Here is a 15135-nt window from a genome sequence, read left to right as displayed (position 1 = left end):
AGGCACTTTTTTTTTCTTTTTTTTTTTTACAGGAAAAAAATCTTTAAATGTGCCATTATGGTGATCAAAGATAAGTTTTAAAGGGAAAAAAAATGATTGGGTACAGGGGGACTTTAAATAATCTTGATTTCTCAAAATTTGTGTGCTAGTGTGCTTTTCCTGGATCTCAGTCTCATAAATGCTCAGCGTAAACAGCAGACCAATGGCCAAAGTCAGTATTTTCAATAAATAATACATTTAAAAAATTGTTTTTTTCCAGACTCTTTTGTATGCCCTCAGAACACATGGAATATACAGCATAAGTCTGATGGAATCATTCTGTTATTTGTGGCAGAATGGAAAAGTCCGGGTCCGGATGCCACTTGTTTACTTTCACTTTTAATGCACGAAAGGGAAAACGGGGGCATACATATCAATTAGTGAGGGAAATGAACATAAGGTGAAGCTCACACACCGGAAGGGGGGAGACGTCACAAGTGAACAGCTGAGTTGAGAGTGGTGGAAGAGAAGTCGAGCATGTTGCCATGTGGGGTGTGGCTCGTGTTCCTGTCGGCTGCTTCCATCCAGACCTGCTGCACTGAACGTGTGAACTGGTGCAAAGTTGTAAAGTTACCAAGTTACCTTCACGTTAAAGCATCGCTAAGCTGTCCAAATGGGAAAGCCAGTCATTACAAGGATCATCGTTGAGTCCACTACGGTCCGTAGACACTCTTCAATAGCCCTGTGATCAGCTGCACTTGGGTCAGTGACGCAAAGCCATTCATTCATTAATTTTCACAAACAATCTAGCACACGCACTCTCCGACACACAAACACACATGCACACATATACAAACTGACGGAGTCTTATTGTTTATATTTATTTTGTTTTTGTTTTTGATTCCCCTGCTACGAACTACCTATTCATTGTTTTTTTCCTTACATGGACAAAGTTGGGTTTAAAACGGACATGTGTATCCAATGTTGCGAAAGCCATGTTAATGAACTGTGATGTATCTGCACGTGTCTAAATGCAAACCACGAACAAAGAGAATAAGTAGCGGGGTCTGGAATCATTCAGCTGTTCTTTTTGTTTGTTGCTGATAATTATATATATATATATATATATATATATATATATATTTTTTTTTTTTTTTTTTTTTTTTTTTTACTGTGGCTGTATTGTTCATTAGTTGGTTTTATATCAAACTAAGTTTGATGGTTTTTCTTATTTTTGGTGGGTGTTTTATTGTGTAAACCCATTTAAGTAAACTTAATGGAAAAGACTGAATATTTTGAGTTTATTAAACGTAACGGGTGGTATGTAAAGCTATCCTGGGTTTTTTCTCTCTTTTTTTTTGGGCAGGCTTATACCTGTCTGGCGCCCGAACAAGTCTAATTAAAAACATTTATTGAACTCTTAATCGTGAATTGTTGTTTTGGGGGCCACCACCGTTACATATTCTTTAGTATGTTTGAGCTTAAATTGACTTGAAATTGAAATTAGCAGGATATTTTTCAGGATAATGTCCAGATATAAGAAACTTATTGACTAAAAGAATCTCTACTGTCAGCTTGAAGATGAGGTTTTGGTTTCTTCCTCATTTCTTAAAACTCTTAATGAGTTTGTTACTTTCATCTGTCACTTTTAGCTACTCGCTGAAGGATTGAAACACTTTCCTTTTCTTTGTATCTTTCTACTTTTTGGATTAATGTGCACCACAAAAAGTGTTAAACTGAAATAAAAAAGATTTTAAACAGAAAATACACGATTGATATCAGTAGTGATTTAGATTATAATTTCAACATTAAATCCTTTATTTTCACATTTTTACCATCTGTTCTCTTGTTGTTTCAGCAGTGTGAATAGAGATGATCAGACTGGAGACCAGGAATCTCCTCAGCCAGTAGATGATGTGCTACTGAGTGTCAAAGACCAGCACAAAACCAGCATGAAGAACAAGTATGAGAGATTATTTGAGGTAATGAAACTCCAAGAGAATGAAACCCTCCTGAACAGGATCTACACACAGCTCTACATCATAGAGGGAGAGAGTGAAGGAGTGAATAAACAACATGAGGTTTTACAGATGGAGAAAACTGCCAGAATAAAACTCTCACAAGACACTCCAATCTACTGCAATGACATCTTTAAAGCCTCACCTGAACAAGGATGTGAGGAGAAAGACCAAATCAAGACTGTTCTTACTAAAGGCATCGCTGGAATTGGAAAAACCGTCTCTGTGCAGAAGTTCATTCTGGACTGGGCAGAGGGAAAAGCCAATCAGGATGTAGATTTCATGTTTGTGCTTCCTTTTCGAGAGCTGAACTTGATCCGAGATCATCAGTACAGTCTTCACACACTTCTGCTGGACTTTCATCCTGAACTTCAAGATCTAGACTCAAAGATTTATGAGGAGTGTAAAGTTGTGTTCATCTTTGATGGTCTGGATGAAAGCAGAATCACACTGATGTTTTCAGATGCTCAGAAAGTTTCTGATGTGACTGAGACTTCATCAGTAGGTGTGTTGATGTCAAAGCTCATTACAGGAGGACTGCTTCCCTCTGCTCTCATCTGGATCACTTCCAGACCAGCAGCAGCCAATCAGATCCCCTCCAAATACATCAACCATCTGACAGAGATTCAGGGATTCAATGAGCCTCAGAAGGAGGAATATTTCAGGAAGAGAATCAGTGACGAGCATCAAGCCAGCAGGATCATCTCACACATCAGAAGAGCAAGAAGCCTCCACATCATGTGCCACATACCCGTCTTCTGCTGGATCTCATCCACTGTGCTTCAGAAGCTCCTGGAAGAAGATCTGAGTGCAGAAATCCCTCAAACTTTGACTGAAATGTACATCCACTTCCTGCTGATTCAGATCAACATGAGGAATCAGAAGTATGAAGAGAGAGATCCAGAGAAACTGCTGCAGTCCAACAGAGAAGTGATTGTGAAACTTGCTGAAGTGGCTTTCAAGCAGCTGATGAAGGGCAATGTGATGTTCTATGAGGAGGACCTGAGAGAGAGCGGCATAGACGTCACTGACGCCTCAGTGTATTCTGGGATTTGCACTGAGATCTTTAAGGAGGAATCTGTGATTCATCTGAGGACAGTCTACAGCTTCATTCATCTGAGCTTTCAGGAGTTTCTCGCTGCTTTCTATGTGTTCTACTGGTATTTAACAAAGAACAAGGAACCACTACAAGAATTCAGTTTTTACAAATCTCATGAAGTCTCTCTGTATGATCTACTAACATCAGCAGTAGATAAAGCCCTTGAGAGTGAGAATGGACAGTTGGATCTGTTCCTGCGGTTCCTACTGGGCGTCTCACAGGAGTCCAATCAGAGACTTTTACAGGATCTACTGACACACACAGAGAAAAGCTCAGAGAGCATCAGAGAAACCACACAGGACATTAAAGAGAAGATCAAAGATCAAAATGATATTAATCGCCTCTCAGCTGATCAATCTATCAATCTGTTCCTCTGTCTGCTGGAAGTCAAAGATCAGACTCTGTCCAGAGAGATTCAAGAGTTTGTGAAATCAGACAAACACTCAGAGGAGAAACTCTCTCCTGCTCACTGCTCAACAATCGCCTACATGCTTCAGATGTCAGAGGATGTGCTGGATAAGCTGAACATAATGAAATACAACACGTCAGCTGAGGGTAGAAGAAGACTGATACCAGCTGTGATCAACTGCAGAAAAGCCCTGTGAGTGTTAATTATTAACAAATGAATATTCATGTTTAATAATGAATCTAACACACTTAGTGGTCGGTGGTCAAGCTGGCGATACTACCTCAGTTTTTTTCTTACTAGTGCGAAAGAGACTCAAAATTCTCTAATAATTTTGGACATACAATTAATAGTTATATATTATTAAAAACTGTGGAACTTATTTTATTTGCGTACACTCACAGTAAAAAATAAATGTTGTGCTTTTGCAAAATGAAGAAAACTAACATGATGCGCAAGCTGCAGTCTCTCTCTGAATGAAGTCCATTCTGATAGTCCTCAGAAAATGAAATGTAACTTAGTGAATACTAATCACACAAACATGAGACATATATCGTTAAAATGTCAGGTTTTAAATCATGTAAGTCAAATAAAAAACAAATGTTCTCTGTTTATGTAATCTGTTTGAAAGAGAGAGATGTCAGTCGTTCAGGAGTCAGCTCATTATCCGCTAATGCAGCCACACCCACAGATCGCGCACACTATTCAGATGCAAATTCTGAGGCGATACATGCAAAAGAGAGTAAACGCCCGCATCAGCTCAAAAAAATGCATCAAGCTTAGTCAGATTCATGTACATCATTTTTAAGATGCAGTGAGGAATAATTCTGGAAGAACTTACCTCAGAGGAAGAGCATGACTTTCATTTCGAGGATCAACTGATCAAGCCAATGATTGTGAATGGTAAGTTTTTTTTATTCTTTAGTTCTTTATTTTAATTGCAATATAGTGTCTGTGAATATTAAACCACAAAAAGACTGTTTAAATATGAATCCTGAAAGTTCTGTGTGTCTCTGTGTGAAATTAATGGGGCAGACGTGCATTTCGTTTACTACATTATACATAACTTACATTAGTAAATTGCCATATTGGCTATTCCTAAACTATATTGCTATAATTTGAAATCAACTGAAATACAAAATAAATACTAAAATAAAAAGTGTTAGCAATGTATTAAACTGCACATTAACATTTAGGCTCTATAATTAAACAAATATAATAAATAAAACGTCATAAAGGAAATATGAATGTTTAGACAAATTCTTTGGCCTGTTTTGAACAGTAAACAAGTGTTTACTGTGAAATAGTCTATTCAGCTTTGCATCACAGAAATACATTATATTTTAAAGTATATTAAAATAGAAAATCATTATTTTAAATTGTAATAATATTTCACAGTATCGCTGATTTTTCTTCTGTTTTTTGATCAAATAAATGCAGGCTTGATGAGCATGAGACTTCTTTCAAAAACATTAAAAATAGTAATGCGTCCAATCTTTTGATCGGTACTGTAATTTAAAATATAGGCCTATACACAATGTTAATATAATAGCTGATATGGTCCTGTTATCAGCATGCTCACAGAGGTTTTTTTCTTTTATCTCACAGATTTGAGAATCATAGTGACCAGATATTGGCACACATTGGACTGCATGTGTATGATACTGAGATCACTGACTGGAAGCAGTTTTTTTTTTCTCCAGTGCATAGAAACACTGAACACCAAATGCCAAGTCAAGTCAAGTCAAGTCAAATTTATTTATATAGCGCTTTTACAATTGGTAATTGTTTCAAAGCAGCTTTACATATTAGAAGCACAGAAAAAAGGGAAGTGGTTAAAAATAAGCTGTACAAACAAGCGTGGTAATATGTAACATATACAAGATGGTGCTACATTAAGCCAATGTCGGCTGACTCCCAGGGGTGGAAAAAAACCCCTAGGAGAAAAACCCAGCATGCTAACACTGGGAAAAAAGTCCTAGGAGGGAAAAAACCCCTTGGAAGATATATATAATATATGTAAATGGATATGGAGATCAAAATCTGAATTATACATTTTTATTATAGAGATTAAAAATAGATTATATATAAATATATGTAAGCGGATACGGGGATTAAAAATCAGAATTATAGATGCAGCCAGAACTGGATCTGTAGGCCCATTGTCTCCTGGGCTACGTTGTAGGCAGGTCCAGACACAGGTTCTCCATCTGATCTGGATACGGCCTGGATCCAGCACCCGGCAAACCTCAGGATAAGCAGAGAGACAGATATTAGCGTAGATGCCATTCTTATTCTGATGTACAGGTATATCTAGTGTTATAGGAAATGTTCTCGGTTCCGGCCGACCTAATTATTGCAGCGTAACAATCCTTTAACGGATTTGAAAAATGTTAATGTATTGATAATGTGTTATGTGTATGCAAGAGCAAAGAGATGTGTTTTTAGTCTAGATTTAAACTGACAGAGTGTGTCTGCTTCCCGAACAATGCTAGGAAGATTGTTCCAGAGTTTAGGTGCTAAATAGGAAAAGGATCTGCCGCCTTCAGTTGATTTTGATATTCTGGTATTATCAACTGGCCTGAATTCTGAGATCGCAATAAACGTGAAGGACTATAATGCATTAAGAGCTCGCTTAGGTACTGGGGAGCTAAACCATTTAAAGCTTTATAAGTAAGTAGCAAGATTTTAAAATCTATACGATGTTTAATAGGGAGCCAATGTAATGTTGACAGAACTGGGCTAATATGGTCATACTTTCTGGTTCTAGTAAGAACTCTAGCTGCCGCATTTTGGACCAACTGTAGTCTGTTTTAAAAGCCGAGCAGAACAACCACCCAGTAGAGCGTTACAATAATCTAGTCTTGAGGTCATGAATGCATGAACCAACTGTTCCGCATTTGTCATTGAGAGCATATGTCGTAATTTAGATATATTTTTAGATGGAAGAATGCGGTTTTACAGATACTAGAAACATGACTTTCAAATGAAAGATTGGTATCAAAGAGCACACCCAGGTTCCTAACTGAGGACGAAGGTTTAATGGAGCACCCGTCAAGTGTTAGAGAGTATTCAAGGTTTTTTCGTGAAGTTTTTGGTCCAAAGATTAGGATATCAGTTTTTTCTGAATTTAATAATAAGAAATTTCTTGTCATCCAGTTTTTAATGTCAGCTATGCATTCTGTTAGTTTTGTGAATTTGTAGGTTTCGTCAGGGCGCGAGGAAATATAGAGCTGAGTATCGTCAGCGTAGCAGTGAAAACTAACACCATGCTTCCTAATTATCTGTCCTAAGGGCAGCATGTACAGAGTGAAAAGCAACGGTCCTAGTACTGAGCCTTGTGGTACTCCATATTGAACCTGTGATCGATACGACATCTCTTCATTAACTACTACAGACTGATAACGGTCAGATAAGTACGATTTGAACCATGCCAAAGCAGTTCCACTAATGCCAATATAGTTTTCAAGTCTTTTTAAAAGAATGTTGTGATCGATAGTGTCAAAAGCAGCACTGAGATCTAATAACACTAATAGAGAAATACAGCCACGATCGGATGATAAGAGTAGATCGTTTGTAACTCTAACGAGAGCAGTCTCAGTAGCACAGTTGTGTTGAAACTGCCTTTTCTAGTATCTTTGACAGAAAAGGTAGATTCGAGATTGGCCTGTAATTTACTAAATCTCTCGGATCTAGTTGAGGTTTTTTAATAAGAGGTTTAACCCTCTGGAGTCTGAGGCTGATTTTGGGCCCTGGAGAAGTTTTGACATGCTCTGACATTTGTGCTTTTATCAGTTGGTTATAAACATATTAATGACAAAAGTGTCATTACACTGTATTCAGCACAAACTAGGCTACCATAATATGTGAGGAACATGTATGTACGTGTTTGTGTTTTTAAAGGAATAATGTTTATGCGTGGTTATTGAAAAAACAAAAAAAAAAAAGTAACTGAAACAATACCTCAAAATGCATACTAAATGTTTTTTCACAAGACTTTTGAGAATTGTATATTTTAGTGTAGAGTTTTTGCTTCAAAATGATGTGGAAATGATCCTCCCTACTCTGACACATAAAACATTGTATTGATTTTAAATTTCTAAGACACTTTTTGTTTAGGTAGGCCATATGCGAAGAGGTGTGACTCTTCATGAATAATGAAGTGATTTACACCTGGGGAGATTAAGACCCTGCCCCTAATGAGCCGCATAATGAGCCATTCAGTCAGGAATGTGACTGAGTCAACTAAGAAAATGCAAAGACAAGACATATCATTGTTTTTTTTCTTTTTTATTTAAAATAAAGTTAACAATATAATCCACATAATAAACTAGGGTCAAAGGCACATTTTGTGTATACAGGCAAATAAAGGTAAGGTTTATAAAAAAAGCCCACTTTTACACCCTATACATAACCTGCTTGATCACATATAGATAATCTTTGCAGCCCAATGGTCAGTGAGAGGTGTTGAACAGAGAATCTGAACAGTCACACATCTGTGTGCCATTTTTGAAAACAGTTCCTTTTCAACTGAAGACACAAGTAAATGTCACATGCCTGGCATTTCCAAGGTGTGTCTTGCCTTTTACCAAGCTGTACTTTGCAAAGCATGCAGTTCCGACGACCAGCGGTGGCATTATTCCTTGCATTTTGAACATTTTGAAGAGACTCTTAGGAGTGTGTTCATCAGCAGGACGCAGCTGTGGTCCAGGTTCCCGTGCAGGTAGGAATCTCAGAGTCTGTGGAACCATGTCAGTGTCATTATCTGTTTTCCATGACAGAGCTGAATGCCTGTTGCTTGTCTGAATGTTTTTCTTGGCCTTTTTTGCAAGGGGTTTTGGAGCACTCTCATTAGGGCTATAGCTGGAGAAAAAAAAAACAGTGAGATGGTTATTACACAAGGAGCTATACTATTTGCATCATCAATAACTAATACTAATATAATGTTTATTATTGTATATATTAACATTACCAAGCACTAATGCTAATATATTGTGCACGCATAAGAAAGAAAGCCATACAGACACATATATACATACACTACCGTTCAAAAGTTTGGGATCACTAAGATTTTTAATGTTTTTAAAATACGTTTCGTCTGCTCACCAAGGCTACATTTATTTAATTAAAAATACAGTAAAAACAGGAATATTGTGAAATATTATTCCAATTTAAAATAACTGTGTACTATTTAAATATATTTCACAAAGTCATTTATTCTTGTGATGTCAAAGCTGAATATTCAGCATCATTACTCCAGTCTTCAGTGTCACATGATCCTTCAGAAATCATTCTAATATGATGATTTGCAGCTCAAGAAACATTTCTGAACAATTGTAAACAATAAATGTCTCTTGAGTAGCAAATCCTCATATTAGAATGATTTCTGAAGGATCATGTGACACTGTAGACTAAATAGTACACAGTTATTTTAAATTGGAATAATATTTCACAATATTACTGTTTTTACTGTATTTTTAATTGAATAAATGTAGCCTTGGTGAGCAGACGAAACTTATTTTAAAAACATGAAAAATCATACCGATTTCAAACTATTGAACGGTAGTGTACATAGGCCTACCATATAGTGGGTGAACATGTACTTACTCTTTCTCATTTCCGCCTGTGTTGCTGGGTGCCCTCTTAGTGGGAATTGCAGGTGAATGTGAGAGTGATGGATCCACATTCCTAAAAAAAAACAAATTGTAAAAAAAAAACCTGTTATTATTAGCATATAAGATACTACTCTCATACCATTACCTATGCATAACGGACAGGAAAGTAACAGGTATACAAGCATGCTGTATATGTCTGTCAACTGGCCATTACCGGACAAAGTGTGCGAATGTGTAAACGTTACAGTCTGCTATATCAGTTTGCACATATAGTGGGTAAACATGTACTTACTCTTTCTCATTATCGCATGTGTTGCTGCGTGCCCTCTTAGTGAGAATTGCAGGTGAATGCGAGAGTGATGGATCCACATTTCTAAAACAAAACAAAAAAACTGTTATTATTAGCATATAAGATACTACTCTCATACCATTAGCTATGCATAACTGACAGGAAATTAACAGGTATACAAGCATGCTGTATATGTCTGTCAATTGGCCATTACCGGACAAAGTGTGCGAATGTGTAAACGTTACAGTCTGCTATATCAGTTTGCACGTTTAGTGAATAGCAACACGTTCGCGCATTTCACAACCAAGCATATTTTAGCACATTCACGTCTATCATAATATGCTATTCAACTGCATGCAGTTAATCGATCTAACGCGTGTATCCAACGTATCTATGCATATTAATAACAAGTCGAATATCAACAGAAAAGCATTCTATTTATAAGCATTTTTATGAGATAAAGTTATATAGAGTTATATAGATAGGCCTAGATGTAAATATAAGGCAAATATATATGTACGCTTATATAGAAAAAACACGTCAAATAATTTAAGTAAAACTAAATCACTTACTCATCAGAAACTGTATCTTCAGCTGGATCAAGTCGCTCTTCAAAATACAGACATTCATCGTCAGAGTCGTGTTCTTCTTCCGAGGAAATGTGAACTCTTCCTCACTGTCCAGGACCATCTGAAGAGCCTGCTCACCTGAGTAGCGTGCCATCTTCCAAACGCGCAGGAAAGCGAATGAATCTGATGAAACTTGATGCTTTTTAAGACGCTGTTAGGGGCGTTTACAGTTTGCATAGATCGCCTCAACACATTATCTTATGAATAGAGCGCTCTGCGCGTGGGCGGGCACACATTAAAGATAATTAGGTAAGACAGGAGAAACAGTACCTCTCTTTACTTTTATACTGATTACATAAAGGGAGAATATTTTTTTTTAGAATTTATTTGTTTCGTTTAAAAGTAGACACTTAAAGCTTTGCAAAGACATATCTCTCATGTCCATGTAGCATGTATAAGCCGTCTATTTTAGTTACTTTTAGTGACGTTTTAGAATGATGTTTGCAGAGACGGAGATGGCAGGACAGCACACCCTGTATATTTTATTTATTTTTAAAAAGCACAAAGTTTTATTTTGATTGTGAGTGTACACAAAAAAAAGAAGACATTCTATAGTTTCATTTGATATATTACTTATGTCTCTATGATAAAAAATGACGGAGTATTTTAAGTCTGTTTTGCTGCAATGTGAAAAAAAAACTGCAAAACGCGCCGGCGCGTTTTTAGACCTCAGAGTGTTAATAATAGCCTGCTTAAAGGTTTATGGCACGTATCCTAGTGTTAGAGATGAATTAATTATATCAAGAAGTGGACCTACGACCTCTGGAAGCATTTCTTTCAGTAGTTTAGTCGGAATTGGGTCTAACATACATGTCGTTGATTTTGATGATTTGATAAGTTTAGATAATTCTTCCTCTCCTATAGCGGTGAATGATTCTAGTTTTACCTCAGGGACACTACAGTGCACTGTCTGAAGCGAAACTGTAGACGGTTGCATGTTTATAATTTTCTCTCTAATATTATCAATCTTGCAAGTAAAGAAGTTCATAAAGTCATTACTGCTGTGCTCTATGGAAACGTCAGCAGTTGAATCTCTGTTTCTAGTTAATTTAGCCACTGTGTCAAATAAATACCTAGGATTATGTTTGTTTTCTATTAAGAGATTTGAAAAATAAGTAGATCTAGCATTTCTTATAGCCGTTCTGTACTCAATCATTTTTTCTTTCCACGAAAGGCGAAAAACTTCTAGTTTTGTTTTCTTCCAACTACGTTCAGCTTTTCTCACAGCTCGTTTTAGAGCCCGAGTGTGCTCATCATACCACGGCGTTGGATTAGTTTCCTTAATCTTCTTTAGACGTAAAGGAGCGACTGCATCTAATGTGCTGGAAAAGAGAGAGCCAATAGTTTCTGTTGCAGCATCGAGTTCTTCTAAGTTGTCAGGTATACTAAGGCGATGAAACTGCTCGGGGAGATTATTTATAAAGCAACCTTTAGTGGTAGAAGTGATGGTTCTACAATATTTATGACTGGGTGGTGGTTTTGTAGCCTTGGCTAATTGTATTATACACGAGACTAAATAATGATCTGATATATCATCGCTCTGCTGTAGAATTTCAACAGCATCAATATCAATTCCATGCGACAGTATTAGATCTAGGGTATGATTACGACAATGAGTGGGTCCTGACACGTGTTGTCTAACTCCAATAGAGTTTAAAATGTCTGCAAATGCCAATCCAAATGCGTCTTTGTTATTATCTACATGGATATTAAAATCACCAACAACAAGGACTTTATCCGCAGCTAGTACTAACTCTGATAGAAAATCAGCAAATTCTTTGATAAAGTCAGTATGGTGCCCTGGTGGCCTGTATACAGTAGCCAGCACAAATGTCAACTTACATAATGTTACATAAAGCACCATCACTTCAAAGGAATTATATTTGAAATTCTTTTGAATGATTCTGAATATATTACTATAAATTACAGCAACACCTCCCCCTTTGCCTTTCTGTCGAGGATTGTGTCGATAATCATAACCTTGAGGACTAGATTCATTTAAAGTAATGTAATCGTCTGGTTTTAGCCAGGTTTCTGTCAAACACAGCAAGTCTAGTTTATTGTCTGTGATAATTTCATTTACAATAAGTGCTTTTGAAGAAATAGATCTAATATTCAGTAACCCAAGCTTTATCATTTGTTTATCTGATTTATCTGTGATTTTCATTTTTTGAACATCAATTAAATTTTTACCCTTAAAAGGTTTCGGAAATTTTTTGTATTTACTAGTTCGAGGTACAGACACAGTCTCTATGTTATAATATCTAGGTGAAAGAGTATGTGATGTTCACATATATCTTTGAACAGGATTTATTTCCAGGTATAACTGTGTACTTAAAAGGTGTCTTTGACTCTCATTTATATAGTTAACTATATTCTAAATAAACCACAAACAAAAATTATATATTTCTTTTGTCATTGCATTTGTCATGATCATCAGTTCCTGGACTCCATTTCCCATAATCCTCCCTCCCAGTCACATGCTCACATTCCACTCCAATCACCAATTGCCACACACAGCTGTAGCTCATCACCTGGACTATAAAAGACTCAAACACACACCACCTCATGGCGAAGTCCTGTTTACCCCGTGTACAATTCTGAGCGTTTACATCCTGTCTGCCTGTCTGTTGTTGATCTTGCCTGTTACTCGTTTACGATTCCTCTGCTGCCTACTCCTGAACTGTGCTTTGTATACCGACCTGTGAGTGATATCTGCCTGTCCTGATCATTGCCTGTATCTCGACCTCAACTCTGTCTGTCCCTTGCCATACCTGTTTGTTTCTGTTAGACCTTGCCTGTACAACCACGCTCACCTTTAATAAAAGCTTTGCACATGGATCCCTGCCTGAGTCCAGCCTCGTTACAGCATTCTTTCTCAGTTCATAGCTACCAGACTGAATGGCTCATTATGCAGCTTATTAGGGTCAGGGTCTTAATCTCCTCGGGTGTGAATCACAGCATTATTCATGAAGATTCACGCCTCCTTACATATGGCCTTTCTAAACAAAAAGTGTCTTAGTCACATAAAACAATGTATTGATTTTAAATTTCTGAGTAGGCAGAATGATTTTTACATCATTTTGAAGCAAAAATTTTAGACTAAAATATACAGTTCCCAAAAGAAAAAATGTTTAGTATGTGTTTTGAGGCCTTATTTCAGTGATTTTTTTTTTTCAGAAACCATGCATATACGTAATTCTCTCAAAAATACAAACATGTACATACTTGTAGCCCAGTTTGTGCTGAATACAGTGTAATGCGATTTTGACATAAATATGTTTTTATGAAACTGAAAAAGCACAAATGTCAGGGCATGTCAAAATGACTCTAGGACCCCAAATCAGCCCAGAGGGTTAAATTGAACCATTTACTAAATGACAGATAGTATCTTTCATAGAATGAAAGATATTCTTCTAAATAACAAACTTAGGGACAGATTTACTGATAGCTTTTGTCAACGTAAACCCTCTTTTGATGTTAAAATACTACTGCCAGGATTTACTAAAGACACGCAATGAGAAATTAGTGAAGAAAAGGCCAGGACCTAGTTGTTTTTCACTGACTTTATTGTATAAGCATTTGTTGGAGTTTCCCTTTTAGATGCAAAATGTATGAGAGAAGAGTATTCAAATAAATCTTGCAATGTGATTTAATAAGGTTTCTGGTTTACTGGTATCTGTGCCATTATTTACTGACCCAAAAAAAGCACAACATAACCGATTCAGTGCTTGACATGGTGTGATAGTTGCTGTAGGAAGAAGGAACCGCAGAGAACAGACAGCATGTGAGAGAGAGAGAATCTTCTCCACTTGTCTTCATTTGCCAAGACACCTTAAACTGGCGCAGTTTGAGGTGTCTTGGCAAAAGGGGAGATTAAAACTTTGTGTATCAGTTTGAAGTGCCTTAACAGGTAGAGCTAGGCAGCGGTCCTGACGTGTGAGGAAGATCCATTTAGATCAGCTCTGACGGACAACAAAAAACTCCCTGAAACTTCCTAACTCTTCCATCCAGATAGCAGAATTCTCTGTTTTTACTGTTATTTCTATTTCTTATGCGTTCCATTTTTATTATTATGTATTTGGTTCTTCTATATGTAAAGCACTTTGAATTACCATTGTGTATGAAATGTGCTATACAAATAAAATTGCCTTGCCTTGCCTTGACTTATTTGGATTGCCAAGGGAAGACATTATCTGAACATATAATTGAAATAATTATTGAAACACAAATAATTGAATTGTTTGTCAAGCCACGTTATTTTTAATTTGCTGCATGTGTTCTAAGTATGTGTTCTCACGAAAATCGTGGATACCCCCCAATGAGATAAGATTACACATCCTGTACTAACCTTGACAATTGACAGCTAACACATCTTGTTCCTGGGGGCAGTATTTGATTTGTCTCAGTTGCGGGCCTGGATTTCACAAAAAAATTCCCTGAAAATTCAGAGATTAGCAGTACTTCTGGCCACTACACCAGGTCCTGGTCCGATAGGACAGCATGATGACAGTGGTAGCCTATGTAAATCATCAAGGGGGTCTCAGGGTCACAGTGATGCATGTGCTGGGTTCCATGAACATGGGAGCAGATATTCTGTCCCTAACGGATCATCTCTGGGGGAGTGGAGACTTTACCCCAGACAGTCTGCATGATTTGGAACATTTTCGTGCAAGTAGAGGAGCCACCGACTGCCTGATATTCTTCTTAAAGGAAAATGACACATAGTGAGACTACTTCCATTCTCTCATTCCTACAAGAGCAGCTGGATGCGAACGCACCCCGTACAGGCTCAAAGTATACACAGCAGCTATTGCAGTGTACCATGCTCCTATAGCTGGCCAGTCAGTTGGGAAGTATGATGGTCAGGTTTCTCAGAGGTGCCACACCTGATGGTCAAACCTGATAGTCAGGTTTTTAGAGGGGTCAGGAGGCTAAACCCCCCTCATCCCAACACGGTTCCTTCTTGGGACCTGTCTATTGTCCCGAGGGCACCTTACGGCCCTCCGTATGAGCCGCTCACAACAGCCGATCTTCCGCCTCTCTCACCTTTCTGCTGGCTCTGGCATCGTCAAGCAAATTGGTGATCTGCAGGCTCTT

The 15135-nt window shown here is 37.4% G+C and overlaps 1 protein-coding gene across 2 annotated transcripts in view; it reads left to right on the top strand.

Annotated features, from left to right (window-relative positions):
* The window catches only part of LOC125250801 (protein NLRC3-like), a 29537-nt gene extending 25836 nt beyond the window's left edge, over window positions 1–3701 (top strand). For both annotated transcript variants that reach the window (XM_048163575.1, XM_048163574.1), the window contains one exon: window positions 1838–3701. In XM_048163575.1, coding sequence (XP_048019532.1) covers window positions 1838–3701 — 1864 coding nt within the window. The remainder of the gene's footprint in view (window positions 1–1837) is intronic.
* Window positions 3702–15135: the final 11434 nt, after the last annotated feature.

Source organism: Megalobrama amblycephala, linkage group LG17, assembly GCF_018812025.1.
Source record: "Megalobrama amblycephala isolate DHTTF-2021 linkage group LG17, ASM1881202v1, whole genome shotgun sequence".
Classification (NCBI taxonomy): domain Eukaryota; kingdom Metazoa; phylum Chordata; class Actinopteri; order Cypriniformes; family Xenocyprididae; genus Megalobrama; species Megalobrama amblycephala.
The sequence above is the reverse complement of the archived record's forward strand: the minus strand, read 5'-3'. Positions and strand labels throughout refer to the sequence as shown.